The 20010-nt window shown below is 42.6% G+C and overlaps 1 protein-coding gene across 2 annotated transcripts in view; it reads right to left on the bottom strand.

The window, feature by feature from the left end:
- ANKRD10 (ankyrin repeat domain 10) overlaps positions 1 to 19795 on the bottom strand; it is a 32868-nt gene extending 13073 nt beyond the window's left edge. The window contains exons 1-4 of one of the 2 annotated variants that reach the window (XR_010936883.1): positions 19438 to 19795; positions 15861 to 16013; positions 12035 to 12126; positions 326 to 561 (exon numbers count right to left, since the gene is read on the bottom strand). Coding sequence is in view for 1 of the 2 variants with exons in the window: in XM_067713202.1 (XP_067569303.1) it covers positions 326 to 561; positions 12035 to 12126; positions 15861 to 16013; positions 19438 to 19647 (691 nt within the window). In the remaining variant the exon portion in view is untranslated. The remainder of the gene's footprint in view (positions 1 to 325; positions 562 to 12034; positions 12127 to 15860; positions 16014 to 19437) is intronic. The other variant, XM_067713202.1, reaches the window with a different exon arrangement.
- Between the last annotated feature and the right edge of the window lie 215 nt (positions 19796 to 20010).

Raw genomic sequence — 20010 nt, 5'->3', positions numbered from 1 at the left:
TTTTTTAATAGTTGTATTTCAAACAGGAACAACAAACGAGAAAAATCTAATTCATGGCAGGTAAACCTGGGTGTGCAGAAAGTTATATACACACATTTACACTTCAGCTGTCAACACTGCCCTCTCATATCCTCCCCTTTCGTTAAATGGCCAATCTTCAAAGTGGCAACACAGGAAAAACTCCTCCATCACTGCACCAGAGTCCTCCGGGCACAGTACCCCTTACGTGAAGGAGTCGTCTCGAAGGTGCTTTCAGCCATAAAAAAGAAAACATGTTAAAGAAAGGAAACAAGTTTGCTCTTTCCCACCCACAAAGTGGTCTCACCTGTGGTTCTAGCTTTCTTTACTCCAAAGGGTTCCGAATCTTCCAAGCATCTCTTGCGATTTGTTCCCACACTAATGTGATTAGGAAATACATTCGGATGGCCCCCATTGAAGGGGCCACCGTTATAGAAAGGATTCAGATGACAATTCTGGAGGTTCAAGAGAAACTGGGTACACTCTTGGAAACCCTGGGTTTGAGCAATGTCTGCTGCCGTCAGGCCACTGGCATTTCTCAGGCTGTACGACACAAAAACACTGAATTACATCCCATTACCATTTGCATCTGGTCTCTGTTCCTGCTGCACTGACTAACTATCTGCAGGTGACATGACAGAGCATACAGATTTACAGCAAGTCTGAATTAACGAAGGAGTTACTCATCCCAGCTCTGTAACTAACTTCTCTCTTATGCACATTTGATTACTAAGCAAGATTTGGGAGACAGTAATTTAAAAATCAATATACTAAACGTTAAAAAAAAGGCATCTTCCTATTTAACTTCTCAAAATCATTTTTTATGTTAGTCTGAAGAATATAAATTTATGCTAACTTCAGACTTAACCTGAAACTGAATTCTATATTATCTGCACTTAATTTTAATAATCCATTCCTTTAGCTCGAGTAAAATCATAACAAACAAACATGTACTGAATTGTCCATGGCATTTATAACAATTGGCTTCCTAACAACAAAGGCAACTGGCTTAACGACAAGCCAGAATTTGTGCTAACATGTGACACTATAAGTGGAAGTTTAGAAGGATGTCCTGAGACTAATTTATCATCAGACTGGAGATCTGAAAAGCTGAATTTTTTGGCCTTAGGAAAACTTGCAGAAGTTCAGAGCATTTGAGTGGGTGTTTCCTTCTAATACTGTCCTAGGAACTCATCCCCCTAGGCTGAGTCCTACCATCAGAAAGAATCAACATCATCCTGCGTGGCTAATAACATTAACAAGTAACGGTCCGATGTCCTCTGCATTAGCTAGGAGTCAGACTAAATCAGAAGTGGTGGCAGAATATAAATGAAAGCTCTAAATAAGATGAATACGAAAGAACCAGTTGAAACTGTAAATCTTAATTAGGAAACAATAAAAACTGAGGGAACAAAAGCAACTCCACGTTTAAGTTCCCCTGGAAGACAAGAAAATACACTGCTCTGTGAAATAAATCTGTAAAAAGCAAGACAGGTTGTTAGCTGCACACTGATCCACTGAAACTGGAGAAGCACTGAAGGGCCGAGGCAGTACCACACCTCCCAGCGAGCTCTGCCACAGACAGTGCAGCTGTGACCAAACACAGGCCTCGTCTTGTTCCCGAAAGAACAGGGCACAACCCTGGATGCTTTTTCCCTAGATTAACGTGAATGAAAAAAAAAAGCCATTTCAGGGAGAAAACTACAGAATCAGGGACAAATAAGGATTTTCCATTTTAAACATAACAATAAGCCCTGTATTCCTATTTCCAGCCATCATACGCAGAAGGTTCCAAACTCAGAAATGAAAAATCTATATACTTTTGGACAATCACTAAATATGTTCCCACTTTTAAAAGCATGAGATAAAGAAATGTATCATACATTCTGAAGAAAGGCAAAAGCCCAAACTCAATCTGATCAAATATAAAAGAGACAAAACTTGAAAATCCCCCAAACCAACAATATTTTCTTAAAAATATAAGGCAGCTGTGTGCAGGGCTACTGAGAACTAAAACTGACATTTTTATTTGATTTCATGGCTATGACTTCTGATAAACATTATTCTAAAATTTCACAATATTTTGATATATGAATTAAATAGAGAGGAAACATCAAAGTTTGAGTAGAGTGAGTTACATTAGTTATGTGTATAGAAAATGATCAGATACTTGATTTTTAATATCAACATGTTATAGAAATTTAACATTCAAGCAAGTGTAAAACTGGATAATTTTTTTAAATGGTGTATTACATTTTCAGAAGATATCATGAGTGAATGGTCCAAAAAGGTCTACTCTATCAAGAATGTGAACAGAATAAGTAGCTGCAATAAAATTTAAAAAAAAATTTAACTCTACACAATTTGAAAAGACAAAGACCCAGAACATAAGCAAAGTTTAAAAAATGATCATTTCTACAGATAAATATGCACTTGCTCTCCAAAAATTAAAGAATACAGAAATGAGAAGCTGCTGCTTAAAATCAGGACAAATAACGCTGACAGTAAAGATTACTCCTCAGTGGATGATAAAATAAAGAACAGCACACAGATTTTTTAAATGGCATTTACCACCCTAAATGCCAGTTCACTGAAGAAAGCTGAGATGCTCAGGGAGCATGCCAACTTTTCTAAGTCACTGAAAACAAGAACATCCAAACTACACTCAATTCCCTTACTCTTAATTCAGAAACTGAACAGTAGACTGAATCTGAGTTAGAATAGCAAGTTTACTGTTCTTCCAAGGAAATACAGCCTTAAAGAGAAAGAGCAAGTGCGCGCCAATATCCGGAGGCCACAGAGACTGTAAATGTCTGAGTGGGAGCGCCTGCCTGCACCTGAGAACACAGGCAGCGTCTCCTGCCCGTCTCCAACTACCACAAGTGGTCCCAACACGTGCACATCACTCGGCTTGGACAAAGCCAATCAGATTTCCAGGTGGTGTGAAGTATTATCTTCAAAACTCGAAAGAACAGTCACTAGAGTCAACTCATGCTATGTACTCATGTGTGGACCAAGCAAGTAAGAACAACCACAAGCCGAACTGAACTTCAACTGGTTCCTCATATAACTCTGAGGGATCCAAAGAGAGATCCAAAGGGGAGTTCGAAACATTCCAGAAAATGTATGGACAGATATCAGAATCTGGGACGTAAGGTAACTGGAAAAATTACCTGGGAGATTATAATTTTGGCACTATCCCTACAGTAGTATTATTAGAAACAGGAACATACAGTATCCCTTCTCCACTTCTGGTGAAACTACAGAAGTTTTCAACTATATTATTTCTCAGTTACTAAGGACTGAATGTAACATTCAGTTTAACAGTGTTACGTTCCTCTAAAGCAGAAAGATCCGTTAATACCTGACCCTGGAACAGGCCAGCAGAACCGCCCACTTCCCTCCCCTACCTCCGAACGTTTTCCTTCCCATCTCCTTTCCTACATACCCACACTCATTCCTCCTTTCTTTACCTGTAGTTTAACACGCTAATTCTGCTCTGCTCATATTTAAAACCTTGCAAGTGGATCTGCAATCGTATGGTGCACAAAAACTGGGTGGAAAGGAATGACTGGGATCACCAATCCGGGGCAGGCACTTTTTCTGTAAAGGGCTGGACAGCAAAAACATTAAGCTCTACGGGCCACAGTCTCCGTTCTCTCGTTTTAGCCTGAAAGCAGCCTTAGATGATGTGTGAACACAGCATTGGCTATGTTCTAATAAACCTTTAGTTACTGGCACTGAAATTTGAATTTCATATATTTTAACGTGTCATGAAATATTATCCTTTTGATTTTTGTTCAACCCTTTAAAAACATAAAAATCATTCTTAGTTTATGGGCCATACAAAAACAAACAATGGGCTGGACCAACTGAGTAACATTTAACCAATAGATGATACTGGTAACTAGTCCTCTACTCTTTTTTAAAAAATTTTATTTTATAGAAGTATGTTGATTTACGATGTTAATTTCTGCTGTACAGCAAAGTGATTCAGTTATACATATATATACACACACACACACACACATTCTTTTTTATATTCTTTTCCTTTATGTTTCATCACAGAATGTTGAAGATAGTTCCCTGTGCTATACAGTAGGACCCTGTCGTTTATCCATTCTATACACAACAGTTTCAACTGCTAACCCCAAGCTCCCAATCCTTCTCTCCCCTGTTCCCCCTCGCCCTTGGCAACCACAAGTCTGATCTCTATGTCTGTGGGTCTGTTCCTGTTTCATAAAAGTTCATTTGTGTCATATTTTAGATTCCACGTGTAAGTGATATCACATGGTATTTGTCTTTCTCTTTCTGACTAGTCCTCTACTCTAAATAACAGATACCTATGGGTTCCTGAAAACTGTCTCTCTGGTAATTTTCTGCACTATTCAATTCAAACAAAAAAATAACTTCTTAGAAGTTGCCAAATCTGTTAAATCACAAAATGTTAAATTCCAAGAGAATATCTAAAGGTAAACTTTGAAGAATGTAAATTAAAAGACCTTGAGAGAGCACGCAGAAGAAATAATCATTCCTACTCCATCTGAGTGTCTTCTGTTAAAAGTTCTAAGTGTCTTACGACTGAATTAGGCGACGTGCTTAATATGAGTGAGGCGGAAACTGTCTTTACAGGTCTGAATTCCTCAAGTCACTTCTTAATAAGCAGAAAGGGTTTTCAAACGTATTACACAGAGGCTGAAAATCACGTGGGTTTCTAGGTGAAGAGCAGCATAAAGAACAGTTATGCGGTATAGTTCTTAAAACACTTTAACAAAACAGGCTCAGGCCTTTAAATGCATTTTTAAATATATGCTCTCCTATTTGTTAAGCATGTTTCAATTTTAACGTTTTAAGAGTTGAAACAGTTATCCTGGTTAAAATGTATCATCAATTTATTAAGCCTTCAGCTCTATTTAGTGTTACAAGTTTAAGCAGATATTCAACCTAAGCAACCTTCCATGATTTTCCTAAAATCCAATGGGAGCTGGGCACATGAATGTGATTTAGGATTTTACAGGTTCTATGATAATTTCACATTTGAATTTGGTCTTTTCTTCTGTTACAGTACTTTTAAAACAGTCAAGCCTTCACTCTTCAATCCCGAGGTATTCACTGCGGGTGTGATATGGCCACACTGCACTCTCTGCTGGCTACTCCTACCAACCCGAAGTGAGGGGCTGCTAAAGACAAAGTTAATCTGAACTGTGGTCTTCACACACTAGTCCAAATGGAAATTTTCAGTATCTGGAAGATACTGTTCAAAATTACTCTCAAAAACTGTATTTTGTATGAGAATTGGGGCACTAATGAAAGTGTACACAATATTTTTAGACTAAGTCTTTAAAAAACACACATGAATTTTGTGCCTTTGGTTTACTGCACTCGGGCAGATGACGCCTCATCTAAAATGTACCTCTGTCCATTTCTGACAGCAAGAAGCCCCATGGGGGACGTGCTGTGAGGTTGTTCTAAAGCTCCAGTTCACCTTTCTGGTCCCCTCTGGCATCCGTTTGAAAAATCTTTGTAAATGGGCAGAGATTTAAAAAAATCAGACACCAGTCAACTTGATGTCCAAACTGGGTCTAGTCTGTTGAAGTTTTAAAGCTGACTTTCTTTAAGAGTTGACATGATCAGATTCTTAGACTAGTAAAAATCAACTTGCTCCAGTTTGTCACAGAAGCTATGACAACCTTCACCGAGACTATGAAAAGTCACTTTGGGCAGGCTACCCATTTTCTCCCAGTAGTTCCTAGTGTTCTTTCAAAATTGCAATATGAAAACATGGGAAAGCATAGATTAATATTTACTGTGAATTATTTATCCTGCTGAATAACTGGCAAAATAAACTTTTTTAAAACTTTACTAAAGTTAAAACATAAAGGCTCATATACTGTATTTTCTGTAATAAAATTCTGAATAGAATGTTAAGACTTATTATACCTAAGAGTGTCTCCCCAAAGAACTTTAAAACAAAACTCCACTCGGCCGCCAGCTAATCCCCCATCTATTTTCCACTTATAGTGTCACAACGTCAGAATATGAGAAGCCGTTCTAATAAGTTTTTCTTTTTTTTTTTTTTAATTTGCAAAACCACGGATCAGGAAGTATCTGAAATATACTTTTCAGAATCTGAGTTGTCACATCACCTTCAGGATGTTTTCTTTTTTGTTAATGCCATGTGACAATAAAAGATGACCACAATTTTCATATAAAGAATATTTCTGTTAAAATTCTGATCTCAACTTAACTATTGTTAGTTTACAAGTAAATAGGTAGATATCATAAATTAGGGTAAGCAAAGCATGCAAATCTAAAGAATCTATATCTGAACTCCTAGATTAGCATTAAAACCAATCACCGCAACAAATACCTCAACAGTATGCCTCGAGTGGAGAAAGGAAGCCATACTGAACATTCAATGCCACAACTGTAAGGTTTTCGGAGAAGCACCTGTGGCAGTTTCAGCAGTTTCTATATGGAATGCTCCCCCTTTCTAGGATTACTTGAAAAAATCAAGTCAATTCGAATTACGTAGCTGTAAAACATTGACATGTGTAGTTTTTACAGATTCAGAATCTTCTGTGTGATTTAAAACGGGCAATGGTTCATAAAACAGGAAACTTAAATAATAAGGGATCACATATTTGCAGGCAACATTTTGATTAAAAATACATATACATACATGAGGTGCAGAAGCACATTTACTGAGCGTAAGCCATTGTCATGTGACCACCTTGACCAAGAGCTATTGCTCTAAAACACTGCCTTTTCAATTACTTCTAGTAATTTTTAGCATGAAGCCAATTTAATTATGTCAGTTATTTCAACAAAAGTTTAACAGTATGGACTAAAAACCATTAACTCACGATTCTGGTTACTTTAAAATTTGGTATGCTGTATCTCAAATACATTAGTAACTATTCCTAGATGGAAATAAGCAAATACATGGAATCATTAAAAAAAAAAAAAAGATAAAAAAACATTACTAAATGTCCATTTGTACAGACAAAACATTACAAACATCTAAAATTTCTTCAGTAAAAGGAAAACGTGTATTTTTAACCCTTTGGTATCCAAACTCTTAAATACGTAATTATGAAGACTTTCTTAAATATATTCTTCAGGTAACAATAGGAAGAAACTATCTTTTAAAGTTTCTACTTGAATAAATTTGGTGCCAAGTTTTCAATTCAAGTTCAACATTACTGAGGACAGTTTTATGTTGCAACTGAACCCCAGCTATGTTTGCATACATTAAAATATAACAGCATCATTCAAAGAGTCTGATGAAATATTTAACCTGCTCCCACTATAATTTAGCAAAGGAAAAGACATTTGAATTTAGAAATCATTGGTTTCACTTGAAAGCACTATATAAAAGCAGTGCTTAAACAAATATTAAAACCTATATATTATTCAGGCTGTTATGAAAAACAATCAAAATTCTAAACTGAATTTGTCAACAACTCTAGAATACTGTCAGCCTGCTATCTATCTGCTCCTTTCCAGCAGGCAGAACTTCATCAGCTATCTCGGGAAGTAATTCCTCCACCTTGCCTGCAACAGTTTAATAAAAGGAAAAATGAGCCAGGAAATTGCAAGATCAGACAAGACTGCTGTAGTGACAAGTAGGTCAGGGAGGGAACACTAGGTCAGGACTGGAATGCACAGGATCCAAGATCAGAAACCACTAATTCAGAGTTACACTGCTAATAAATTTCATGGTTGGACTATTATTCTGAAGGGCAAATAGGTGAACAAATGAAAAGAAACCACAAACTTCAAACATGAATAAATGTCTAATGAAGTTTGCCAAGGGCAAAAGCTGCAAAACAACTTCCGACACTAATATTACATATGCTCATCACATGATTTGCCCTAATGAAAATTTTGCTTCTAGACAGAGCTCTACGGGTAAGCAAATAAAGGTGGGTCATAAACATGGACCAAACTAAACCAACTCCATTTCAATTAAGAATTTTTAAAAGTTCAGCAAAATACTTTTTCCTGCAACATTCAAAAGCCTATTATGACCACTTCTGTTACTAAAGCCAACTGTGTCTATTTTCTAAATTAGGCAAGAAAGATTTTTTCAGAGTGAATCACTGAACTTGCTTATATATAAGGTTATAGATGCTTCTCCAGCTATCTGATGATCATAGTTAAGCTCCTCTTGGGATGAAAAGAATTAAGTTAAAATATATGTAACCCACTGGAAGATCTGGTTGCCACAGAATCAATGGCTTCTACAGAAATGCTCTCCTACAAAAAGCTATGGGACTTTGCCACAACATAAACACTGGCACCTGGTATAATGTGGTATTAAAATGGACTAGCAAATTGGCCTTAGATGCAAGCAATTCTGAATCTCTAAATCCCACTAAATCCCTTTATTTCTACTCTGAGGCATTAAAAAAAAATCTACTTTTATATCTGGTTGATATGGAAACATTCTCCGCTACATCTCTCAAGAAAATACAGACAAAAATAACCAAAATCAGTCAGTGCCAAAATACTAAAAGGAAAGATAATTCAAGGCTAGAAATGTGTACATTACAGAGTTGTTTGTAAAAGGTCTTTTTAAAAAAATTTATTTATATATATATAAATTTTTCTTTTGTAAAAGTAAATGCAACACATAAACATTCAGGATTGATCCCAATCTTTTGGAGTCAGGGAGGAAACGTTTGATTGAATCACCATGCAGGTTACATTCATCTTCCACTGGCATGACTAGAGCCCCCAAGTCACCTGAACAGAACAGTGCCCAGCTGGCCTGTGGGAACACAAATAGGCTCTCTTGCTTCTCCTCATTGGTCACATAAAAGGTGGTCTTAATTATCAGCAGACAGCAAATTTTCAAGAGTCCTTCTCTGAAATCACATTAAAACTTAATTTTATATTGTTACTTATTTGATCATCCAAAAGAAAAATAAGGCAACAACTTTTCCATGTTACTATATGTCCTTCCTCCAATCAAAAACCCTTTGTGTGTAGCAAGTAGCATTCAAACCCTGGCTGCAGTGAAGAACTGAACTGCATATAAGCGAAGTTAAGGATGACGACAGTTTAACTTACTTAATAAAAACTCCCTACTTGAGAAAAAAATGAGAGTGAGAAGCGTCTGTAGAGGTTTAGATCATTTAAAGTATACAAGCATTCAGTCTGGTCACAGAACTGACACTTAATCCTGTGTGTTTTTTATTTTTAGATGTAAACGGTGGCAAGTAACAATGACAATCATATAAGGAGAAACAAAACCTCACATGAAAAAGAAAACTTGGCACCAAAACTCAAGATGTAAAATAAGAGAAGAAAAAGAAACTCCATCAACATACTCACGTGTGGTGCTAGAAAATGTGCTACGATGCACAGCAGCTGACATGCGTTATCTTACAGATGCAGCCTACATTGACAAGTAGGTTATGTAACAAACCATTCTAGCCACAGATGCCTGGTACGCTTGCCCTCACCATCATCTACCCCATGACCAAAAAAGGAGCAACTTCAGATTTTGGCCACTTTACGTAGCAAATATATAAAAAGCAAAGTAGGAATTAACAACAAAATTATTAATTACCACCAAGTGTGATAAAATACTGATACAAGACAGCTTTTAATCTGGTCACGGAAAAAGGAAAAATTTCCACCAACTCCTAAACACTATAGCATGTAATATTAAAATTAATAATCTGGCTCACTTTGAACTGGGAACAAAATAAGTTAACTTCAAGTAAGTAAATTAATTCTGGGCCTCTTGATGACCTTAAAAGAAAAAGGCATTTTTATTTGCTAGGACTACACTTTACCATATAAGCAACATAACAGGAAACAAATAAAAGAGATCTAAGTACCATAATTTGGGGGAATCAAACTATCATTTGTTGGTAGACTAAACGTGTTAAACTATAAAAATGTGCAGAATAGATATTAAAAAGCAATGTACAATTTAGCTTACTGGCGAAACTGACATTTTATCTAGATGTTAAAACTAAATAACCACATATACAATAGCAATAAATAATGATTACTTGTGCTCTATCTCCAGGCCAAAGACATATAATTTTAAAAATTGCTTTTGGCTAGGTGGCTCAGGCTAAATATTTCTTCTAAAAAATATCTGAAAGTTCAGTCAAGGGAAATCACCATATGCAGGGTCTTGAGGGAGTGGCTCTTATACTGAGAAGGAAAAACAAACTGGCACTCGAGGCCATGCTCAGTCACACTTGGTGGGAAAGAGACACTCGAGGGTCCTGTAACAAGGACAGAATTGTAAATAAAATGATCTCATTTTAAAAAAACACCTATTAAAAAAAGGATATAGCGCAAGAAAGATATTTATTGGTTCAAAGGATTAAACTATCCATTAAAGTGAATAAAACTAACATCTTAGTAATAAAATGCTCAGGACCAATTAGAGTACTGTTTAGAAAGATAAGTCACTGAAAAGATCAACTTTAATTATTCATTATTTCAATAAATGACAATTAAGGAATTTAATCAATTATTTTACGACTCTGTATTTTATAATCAAAGCTTCTGTTGTTAAAATTAAAGATTTAAGTTTTAAATCTAAAAAACAGCTAAGAAAACTGCATCTACAACGTTGCTTTAAAGCAATGCAATGAGAATCATCTTGATGTTTTCTAAACTGTGTAATATATATTCATATTATCAATTGTTTTTACGTTACCTTAAATTATAACTACATATGAAGTCACAAGGTTCCCTGCAATGTAACAGTTAACACAGGTCATATTTATAACACTAAATGGCTACATAAGTAAATGATCCAAGCCCAAACTAATGTCTAATCTTAACAATAATACTTAATGAAACAGAAGCTAAGATACTAAGAGCCTAATGATAGCCCTTGGTATCAGACAGGCCTTTCATTAACCTATATGGTTCTGCTGTCCAGGATCTGTTTTCAATATTTATTATAATACAGAGTCAAAACAATGAAGTGGAAACCAAAGGGTTAAACTAAGTCAGTTTTGTGGGTTTTATTTCTCCCAAAGTCTAAATTTTCATATTTCCAATTAGAATAAAGTGGTTTGTAATTAATTTTTATGAAATATTCAAGACACTCAAGGTAAAACAAAAAAGCTGATATTATCATAGTTATTTTGGTTATTACAGCTCTATAGCTTACACTCAATATTTAAGGGTGAAAACCGCATCCATTTTGTTAATGCTGTGAACTGCAGAAGAAAAATTTTTACAATGAATCTTCAAGAGAAAGTTAATACAAATGAATTAAATACTGAAATAAACGTATAATGCCATGGCTAGCTAATGATTTGCATACAAGATCACATTTTAAAATTAATACACTTAAATGTTAATATTGTTCTCTCAAGCTAGAAATTAGCCAGTTGATGTAAACTGGGCTAAAACAAGGATATTCTAAAATAATGCCATCAGTATCAAAAACTCAGAGTGAGTTTTTAAGTCTTTAATGTGTACAGTTCCATTTTACAAGGAATTATAAAATCACTGAACAATCATAACAGGTTTTAAAACATAAGATGTTCTCATATCTGCTAAAAGATGAGGAAACCATCTTTTTAGCAAAATTAAGAAAAGCTAACTGTCTGCAATAATTTTTTTGAGCCAGAGAGGCCTGAAAAGATATTCTAATCCAATTCGAGGCACTCATTCTGAAATTAAAACTTGGCAAAGTTTGAAGACTTGCCCACAGTGACACAATTAGTCAATGGTAAAGTCAACAATGCCAGGCTCCAAATTTAATGAGTTAACTGTTCCTTCCACCCTAATATACTCTCTCTCTCAGGGCAAGAACGCTGAGGCTGCTGGGATTCAGCCCCTTCTGCTAGTGGTCAGCTCAACTCACACAACAACTTGCTCACTAACGCCAACTGATCTAAAAAGCAAAACTCTACTACCCATATTGAAAACAAAGCTCAGAACTTTTGCTTGCTCTAAATCCTGTCTCTAAACACGACACCCTTGACCACATCTTTGGTTGGCAAGAATAAATGAAGATGCTTACTCGGCATGAGCCCCGTTAGCCACCAGGGCACTAATGCAGTCCAGGCTCCCAGAGCGAGCCGCCTTGTGAATAGGAGTCTCGCCCTCACAGTCCTGAAACAACAAAAAGGAAAGCATTAAGATCCATACAAGACTTCCACATTCTAAAGTTAATTAACAAAGGCCACGTACCATCTCATTCCTCTGAAATAGAATTAAGGTGAGCCAGATCTGAAGCAAAACACAAAGAAATGTAGACATGAAGAGAAAATAAAAGCAGACCAAGGAAGGAGCACGTTCTCCTGAATTCTTAGGTCAAGAACAAAAAAATCATGGGGCCTCTCCAACCATGACAGCACGTACACTCTAGGTGGCAATTTAGAAATAATTTTTATGATGGATCACAGCACAGATGCATATAACACCCAAAATTATTATCCTCAGACCAAAAAATAGTAATCAAGGCCTAATAGCTAACGTCTGGTCTAGTCCACCCACGTTCACCTATGTCCACCACAGGAGAGCCTGAGTCGATACACACCAGTGCCTCCCCCTGGATTTTTTATCTCGAGCCTGAATTAGGACTATACTTTAGACAAGACAGCTAAGGTTAAAGGATCAAGAAAAAAATGGGAAGGGAGAACATAGGGTCAAACACAGGCAGCTCTGTATACAACTCAGCCTGTTCTGTGATAGGGGACTTTGTTCAAGGACTTTTAGAAAGGATGCATCAGAACCTGACTGACCCTTCAGGAAACAATGTTGAAGGAGGCATAGGAAATGAGCAGACTCGGGGAAATGACTCTGAAGCCTCATACAAAAAAAAGAATTACTTTACACTGTATGAATGGACCAAAAAAAAATGTGAAACACAATTTCATTCATAGGCTCTCAGGTAAAAAAACAGGTAAAGAAAGATACAGCGATTAAGAGAAGGAAGTTGTTTCCATTAGAAAAACTGATTTAGGACTTTCTGCCTCAGAAATGCCAACTGACTAAGCAGCAACAGTTCCTGAATCACTCACATCCCATCATCACTGAATGCGAACTTGGCAGTAGAAAACTACACATAATTAAGGGATAAAGACATAAAGCAGGAGTGGGGCAATGGTGCACAGTGCATGGCACTTGGAAATATTAACTCACGGGGGGGGAAACTGAGGTGAGGACTAAACTAGAAAGGAGTGGTAGAGCATTTCACAGAAAAATATAATATGAAAGACTCAACCACTTACTGGAGGGAAAAGTTATGTATAAGCTCAAAAGTGATGTAAAGTTCCCAACAGAATAGTCCCAATTTTGAAGAAAGAAACAAAATCATGAGGCTATACAAGGAACTATCTAGTGAAATCAGACTTAAAAACCAAAAGAAAAACCTACCCTATTGTCTGAAAAGAGGAGGGAAGGGAGAGAGGAGGTACATAATAAGGACAAATAAAAATTACGTACACGTATTGCCAGGAAAAGTAGAACTAAGATTTAGGTGAGATTTTGACAAACACCACAAAAACTCAAGAAAACCAAAAAGGATTTTAAAAGCTATCTTTGGTACAAGAAGAAAAACGTTTTCTATACTATTTCAAGAACAGGGTGGGATAGCAATAGATGCCAGAGAAAAAAGCAAAACTACCCTGCTCCTGTTTTGTGTTATACGAGGAGACTATTTAAGCTGGGAAGGGCAGAATAAACACTATTTAAAGAAAACTGCAACCAAGAGAATGAGAGTAAAGAGCCATTTTAAGGTTACTCACATCTCAAGTTCAGACCAGTCATATTTCAAAAATACCAATAGTCTGTAATATGATTCTAGAACTATTGCTGGCAAACTCTGAGTCATAAAGGACAGGGGGAGAGGTGCCAGAAATCTGAAAACGGACAAGTCACCTTGAATTTTAATTAAAACAATCTTACTTCTAATCTAGTTACAAGGAACTAAAGGCAATACCAAATGCCAGCCCCATTCTAGAAGGGTCACTAAAGAGATGACGTACAAGAAGTGACAGCCACGGGCAGCCACCACTTAAAATCTAACTTCACTTCCTCTCTGGGTAAACTTAGAACACCAAGCCTCCAGACAGCACATCTGAGCTTCAGTAACCCCTCATGCCAACCTTAGATATGGCAGAGAAAGTCTCTATTAAACTTGAGGAAAAGGAACTTAGAATGGTAAGAAACTAACATGCCAAAAGAAAAAAAGGTATGCTAAGGTTCAAAAAATTATAGGCACGCAAACAATAAGAAAAACCTGCGTCTAGTTGCATAAGTTTATGTGGGAAATGAGAAAAACTGTCCACCTTGAGATGAGCCAACAGAAAGCCTACTGGGGCCTCAGGGTCAGTGAGTGCCTGTCGCAGCAGTCCAAACCGACAGCCGAGACTCGGACGGGCCGAAGCTCCGCACGTGAGACCACGGCTAACCAAGGCCCTTCCGGGAGCAGTGCCAAGACACTTAAGAAACCCAAGCGATGCCCTCGTACATGAGAGGACGTGGGGATGCTGAGCCAGGTGGGCTGTTTAAACACAAGAGGAGAGCTGTAAGGAGAGTGGGATCTGGGGACTCTTGCCCTGGGAGCAGAGTTGAGGAGGGATTTCCACGTGGTGCTGTCTCGAGCAGCTGGGGGAAGGAGGAGAGTCTCAAACTTTTTACCTGTGGAAAATACTGAGCTGCTATAAATCATTACATGAAAAGGGGGCTTCTGGGTTTAAAAAGATTTGAAAAGCAGCGTTACACAATTTCTTTAGCTCTCTCTAAATGTTATGTAACAATTTAATGAAAATCATCATATAGAAAATTTATACTTAAAACTCCACATGAATACTAAATATTAATTACTGCTACTCATGGGCTATCCGTATTCTATTGACAGGGAGATTGAGTTACAACCAGTAAACCACTTGTCCAAAGCCAGAGAGATGAGGAAGCAGGGCGTGCCCCTTCTACCAGGAGAAAAGGGGGTGGGGGGAGAATCCACGAGCAGGAAGGAGACTAGTGGGGACAGGCGACGCCTAGCACCACAATGGTACAGAGTCGCCCACTTGTAACTCCTGAATTCACGGACCAAAGCAACAAAGCAGTAGAGGAGCACGCGTGAAAGAAGGAAGAGTGGAGGGTAGCAGGTGACCCAAAGAGCTGTCCCACATCCAGCTTGCAGCTTAGTAACAGAAACAGGCCTAAAATCCAGGGTTCTCCTCACGCGCCCTTCCCACCCAGTCTCTTAAAGAGAACAAACTGCCCCCTTATCCCTCACCACCCCCCCTTCTCACTGACCCTTGTTTTAAACCACTGCTAGAACACCCTTCCTCAATTCGGTGTCCAGGAGTCACTGCCTACAGGACACCTGGCTACTTCTCTGCGTCTGACCATCATCCCCACCCCGTACCTGAAGACAACTCGTGCTGCTCAACCTACTAATGCTACCTGAACCACACAGATGACTGCAGATGACTTAACTGCCATTCTCTTGCTGGAACAGATGTGTTCTCATAATTATCTGTGGAAACGGAGCTAAGGCAGCTGTGAGCAGAGGAGCCAGGAAACCGAGGCTCAAGGCCAGGCTCCTTCACTCACCAGCTGTGACCTTGGGCAACTCACCGTGGGGCACAATAAGTCACATACAGGCGAAAGCACTCTGAACACAAGACATTGCTATGTGACGGGCCAATTATCCACAAATAACTTCATAAACATAAGTTCCAGTTAGCCCACAGGTAAAGATATCAAACTCTAATTAACGCCTCAATTTAAAACTCAACACCATGTAATTAGAACTGGAAGAAGGAAACAAAAACCAAACACGTCAATCATGGGCGCTCCCTTACCGACCGCGTCAATCATGGGCGCTCCCTTACCGGTTTGTTAATGCTGGCTCCTGCTTGGATCAACCAGACGAGGCACTGAGGATGTCCCCCAAAAGCGGCGATGTGGGCTGGGGTCTGTGCGTAACGGGTGGTGGAGACATCCAGTGTGGCTCCAGCTCTCACTAACTGTATTAAGCACTCCAACTTGGAGAACAGCAGGAGGGGGATGAAACAGGCATACACGTCAGTATACTATTAAACGTTACACAGATAATCTAAATTCTGTAATGGAGATGAGTGGCATTTCTTGTTAAACTTTTTTTCTGTTTAAGAAAACAAAGTTAAGTCATTCCTTCCCAGTATCATACAAATTTTAAAAGCCTTATTTAAAAGAACATTTTCCCTCGTCCTTGTAAAACAAAGTTGGTACACAGGAATAGAAAGTCGAAACAACTGACACTATACAAGTTTAAATATTTTGTTTTTCCTACAACTGAAAAAGCCCAAATCAATATAATACTGTAAATCAACTATACCTCTGTGTTTAAAAAAGCCAAAGTCAGAAAAGACTAGATTGCATATTCACAGACTTTTGCAAGAACTAAGCTTTGCCACCTGCACGCTCTATTCTAAAGAAGAAAACCGTTAAAGTGATTGGTCGGTAAACCCTTCCCGGGCAAAGACAATTTTCTGCAGCCTGCACTGGCCGCACTGGCTGAATACGATTGAGGCCCAGCTCCAGATCAGCTCCTTAGGGAAAAGATGTGTGGAGCCAGGGAGAGGGCAGCGCTTCGGCTTTTCATACTGTTTGTACAGACCGCTCCCTCCCATCGAAGATAAAAAGGCCTAGAGCACAGGTGAGCTGTGCCCCTAGCAGGTGACTAAAACAAAAAGGCACAGGAGTCAGGACAGGACTGTGCAGCCAGGCATCGGTACCATACTAGCTTCTGGAAGAACCAGCACACTCAACAAATATTTAGCAAGTGCCTCCCGTGTGCCAAGCACGGCGGGAGAAGGCCTGCTGTCCTCAAAGGTTTACACTGCTCCGCCCAGCATGTCCTCAGGGTCCCGTTTCCCTCCCAAAGCACAATGCAGCTGGAGAAAAAGCTCTTACTGCCAACAATTCTCCTCCTGAGAACAGACCTCAAGCGAAAAACAGCTACACTCGGGTCTCACCCCGTGTCTCTTATCCTCTTTCAGCAATTTAAGCCTTTCTCTGTAAAGGACAGATCACTGCCATCAACGTTTGTGAGATGAACGCTCACAGTTGGTGGTACACTGATTTTTAAAACATGACCTGTCCTCCAGGAGTCTGAATCTGAGGGTAACGGCTGATAAAGAGGTACCACTTTGGTATATTTTTATCTATCGCCTTTATCAATGTACTGAGCGAAAAATGACGGCCAATCCTAGTGATAAGGTGAGCAGGTCTCAAGCCCAACAAAAATGAAACAAGGATGAAAATCGCTTGGCACGCCAGAAGCGGTTAGTCTTAACATCAACCGAGAGCTCCCTGGACTTAAAATTTGTTACCTGTGGGTTGGATGTGGAAAACCCGGTTTGGAATTCTGTACAGATACCGTTCAGTGCGACAGCTGGTAAAGGCAAGGCGTGATCAGAGTTCCTGAATAACGTTCAGTCCTCCGGGAGCGGGCAAGCCTCACAAGGGTGAGGACCCTTGTGCAGAGCTGGCACGTCGCTGGGAACGCGGCCTGAGGGCTGGGAGGGGTTCACAGCGCGGAACGCTCGCTCGGCTGGCTGTCGCCCAGGCTGAGCACAGCGAACGCGTCCAGGCCCACAAACGGAGGGAAGCTGTGGGCAGGGTGCGGGGGCACAGGACCGGGAGCCTGCGCTCAGCCTTTTCGCACAGACCGAACGATACTTTCTGCGGCCCCTTCTGTATCCAAGACTCTCCGCTCACTGCGATTAACGACAACTGAACACCCTGAAGTAAAGGCCTCTGGGTGCAGCTTCTGGTCTCCGGGGTTCACCTACCGCTCGCCTTCTACGGAAGCAGAGACTCCGTGAATTCTCACCGTAAGATACACAGGCGTGAAACCGACCGCTCTAAGCGCTCTCGGCTACTGTGAATCCCGGAGATGCCCGAAGCAGCCTCGGACTGGGACACAGTCTAAGTAACCACTTGTCACGAGGCCGACGCACTTCACAGGACGTACCGGATGGTCCTACTGGGCGTCCTTCTCACCCAGGGTTGGGAGGATCGGAATCCCGAGGGGAGCCGTGCCTCTGCCTCTTACGAGGGCGCCTGTCCCCAGGACACACAGGCACAGGCGATGCTGGGAAGCAACGCTCTGAGCGTTACCTGCAGCTTACTGTAACAGTGCACACGCGCCCTCGGCGGGGAGACCACCCCTCGGCCCGGGGCGAAGGCCGGCGAGGAGGGCGCCTTCCGCCTTGCGCGTCGAGGCTGCTTCCCCGAGGGCGCTCGCTCTCGGCGCCGGGTACCGAGGGGAGCAGCGCTGCGGGGCGCGCCGCGGGCTGTCGCCCAGCCCCTCACCGCGGCCGTCGCGACTCCCTCGCACTCCCTTCGCTAACGTAAACCCGGCTTCACTTCGCGAGCGCGCTCAGCCCCTGCGTCGCCGCACCTCGAGCAAAGCGAAGCGGCCGCGTCAGGTGCAGAAAGGTAACTAACCACAACACAACCATTTCACCCCAAGACGGGAACACGTCTCACCACCATCCTGCCTGTGTCTCCGCAAAAGCGTGTCCCGACTTCAACCCAACCCCATCCTGTCAGGGCGAAGGCCCCGAACGGGGGTCTCCACGTCTTCGTCACGAAAGCCACCCTGGACAACAGCACCGTGCACCTCCCTCTGCGGCCACCGCTCCCAGCGAACAACCCCCTTTACCGCACGGATGAGGAAAACGCTGCCGCAGCTCCTCAGAATTCAGAGCAGCACGCTGCCCTTCCAGTCTCGTGACACTTCAAACACCACAGGTTCGCCTAAGCCGGGCGAGCCGAGTCCCCAGCGCACGGACGACATTCCACACGGAAGCCCCCCGCAGCTCGGTCCGAGCGTCACCTTGCCCCGACCCAGCCGTCGGGGGGCGCCGACGGGCTGACCACGGAAACCCTCTAACGCGACCTTCGGGCCGCGGCGGCCTCACGCCCGGGCGTCCCCGTCGGAGGGGCGTCAGGAGGCCCCGCGGCCTTCCTCACAGAGGTTTTCCTCAGAGAGGCTCCGGACTCTCGCGCGCCGCCCCGCGGACCGCGTCTCCGCACCTCGACCCGAGCCGCCCGCCGCGGGAGGCCCGGCCCTCGGCACCGCCGGCGGCGAGGAGCCCTCACCCGCCCGGGCGGCGCCTCCGGGAAGCCGCCGGCGTTCGAAGCTTACGCCGCCGCACATGCGCCCCGGGCCCCTCCGGGCGCCGCCGCCGCCGGGCCCTCTTCCGCCCGCGCTCCCGGCACTCCCCGCGCGCCCCTCTGGGCCCAGACCGTCCGCGCCGCCGCACATGCGCCCCGGCCCCTCGGGGCGCCTTGGCGGCCGAGCCAGCTGGCGCCCCGCATTCCCGACACGCCCCGCGCCCCCCACGCCTCGGCCCCCGCCTTCTCCGACACCCCACGGCAAAACCGCGGAAGATGGCGCCTTAAAGCGCCCGCGCCCACCTTGCCGAAGTGCGCGGCCCAGTGCACGGGCGTCCAGCCGTAGAAGGAGTCCTCGGCGGCCAGGTGGGCGCGTGGCGTGTGCTGCAGCAGCGAGCAGAGCGCGGCCAGGTCCCCGTCGCGGCAGGCGCGGTGCAGCGGGAAGCGGAGCGACAGCAGCTCCTCGCTGGAGAAGCCCGCCTCCACGCCCGCGCCCGCTCCCGCCGCCGACATGGTCCGTCACCGGAGAGCGCGGGCTGGCGAGCAGAGAAGACACGCCAGTCAGGACCCGAGAGGCCGCCGCCGCCGTCCGAGCACAAAGGAGCGAGGGCAGCACCGCCGCCGCGTCCCGCCGGCTGCCGAGCAGAGCGCGCACAGGGGCGGGGCGGGGCGGGGCCTGCGGCGCCAGGACTGGGGCTGGCGCCGGGAGACGCCGGGCCAGGAGGCGGGGCCTGGGCCGTCGGGGGCGGAGACCGGGGCCGTGGGGCGGGGCCTACTCCTGGAGCGGCGGGGGGGGGGGCGGGGGACCGGGCCAGGAGCAGGGGGCGGGGTAAGGCGGGGTGTAGGGCAGGGGACTGTGCCAGGCCGTTCCCGGTG

This window comes from Pseudorca crassidens, chromosome 18, assembly GCF_039906515.1.
Source record: "Pseudorca crassidens isolate mPseCra1 chromosome 18, mPseCra1.hap1, whole genome shotgun sequence".
In the NCBI taxonomy this organism is placed as follows: Eukaryota; Metazoa; Chordata; class Mammalia; order Artiodactyla; family Delphinidae; genus Pseudorca; species Pseudorca crassidens.
This window is presented reverse-complemented; position numbering and strand designations above follow the sequence as displayed.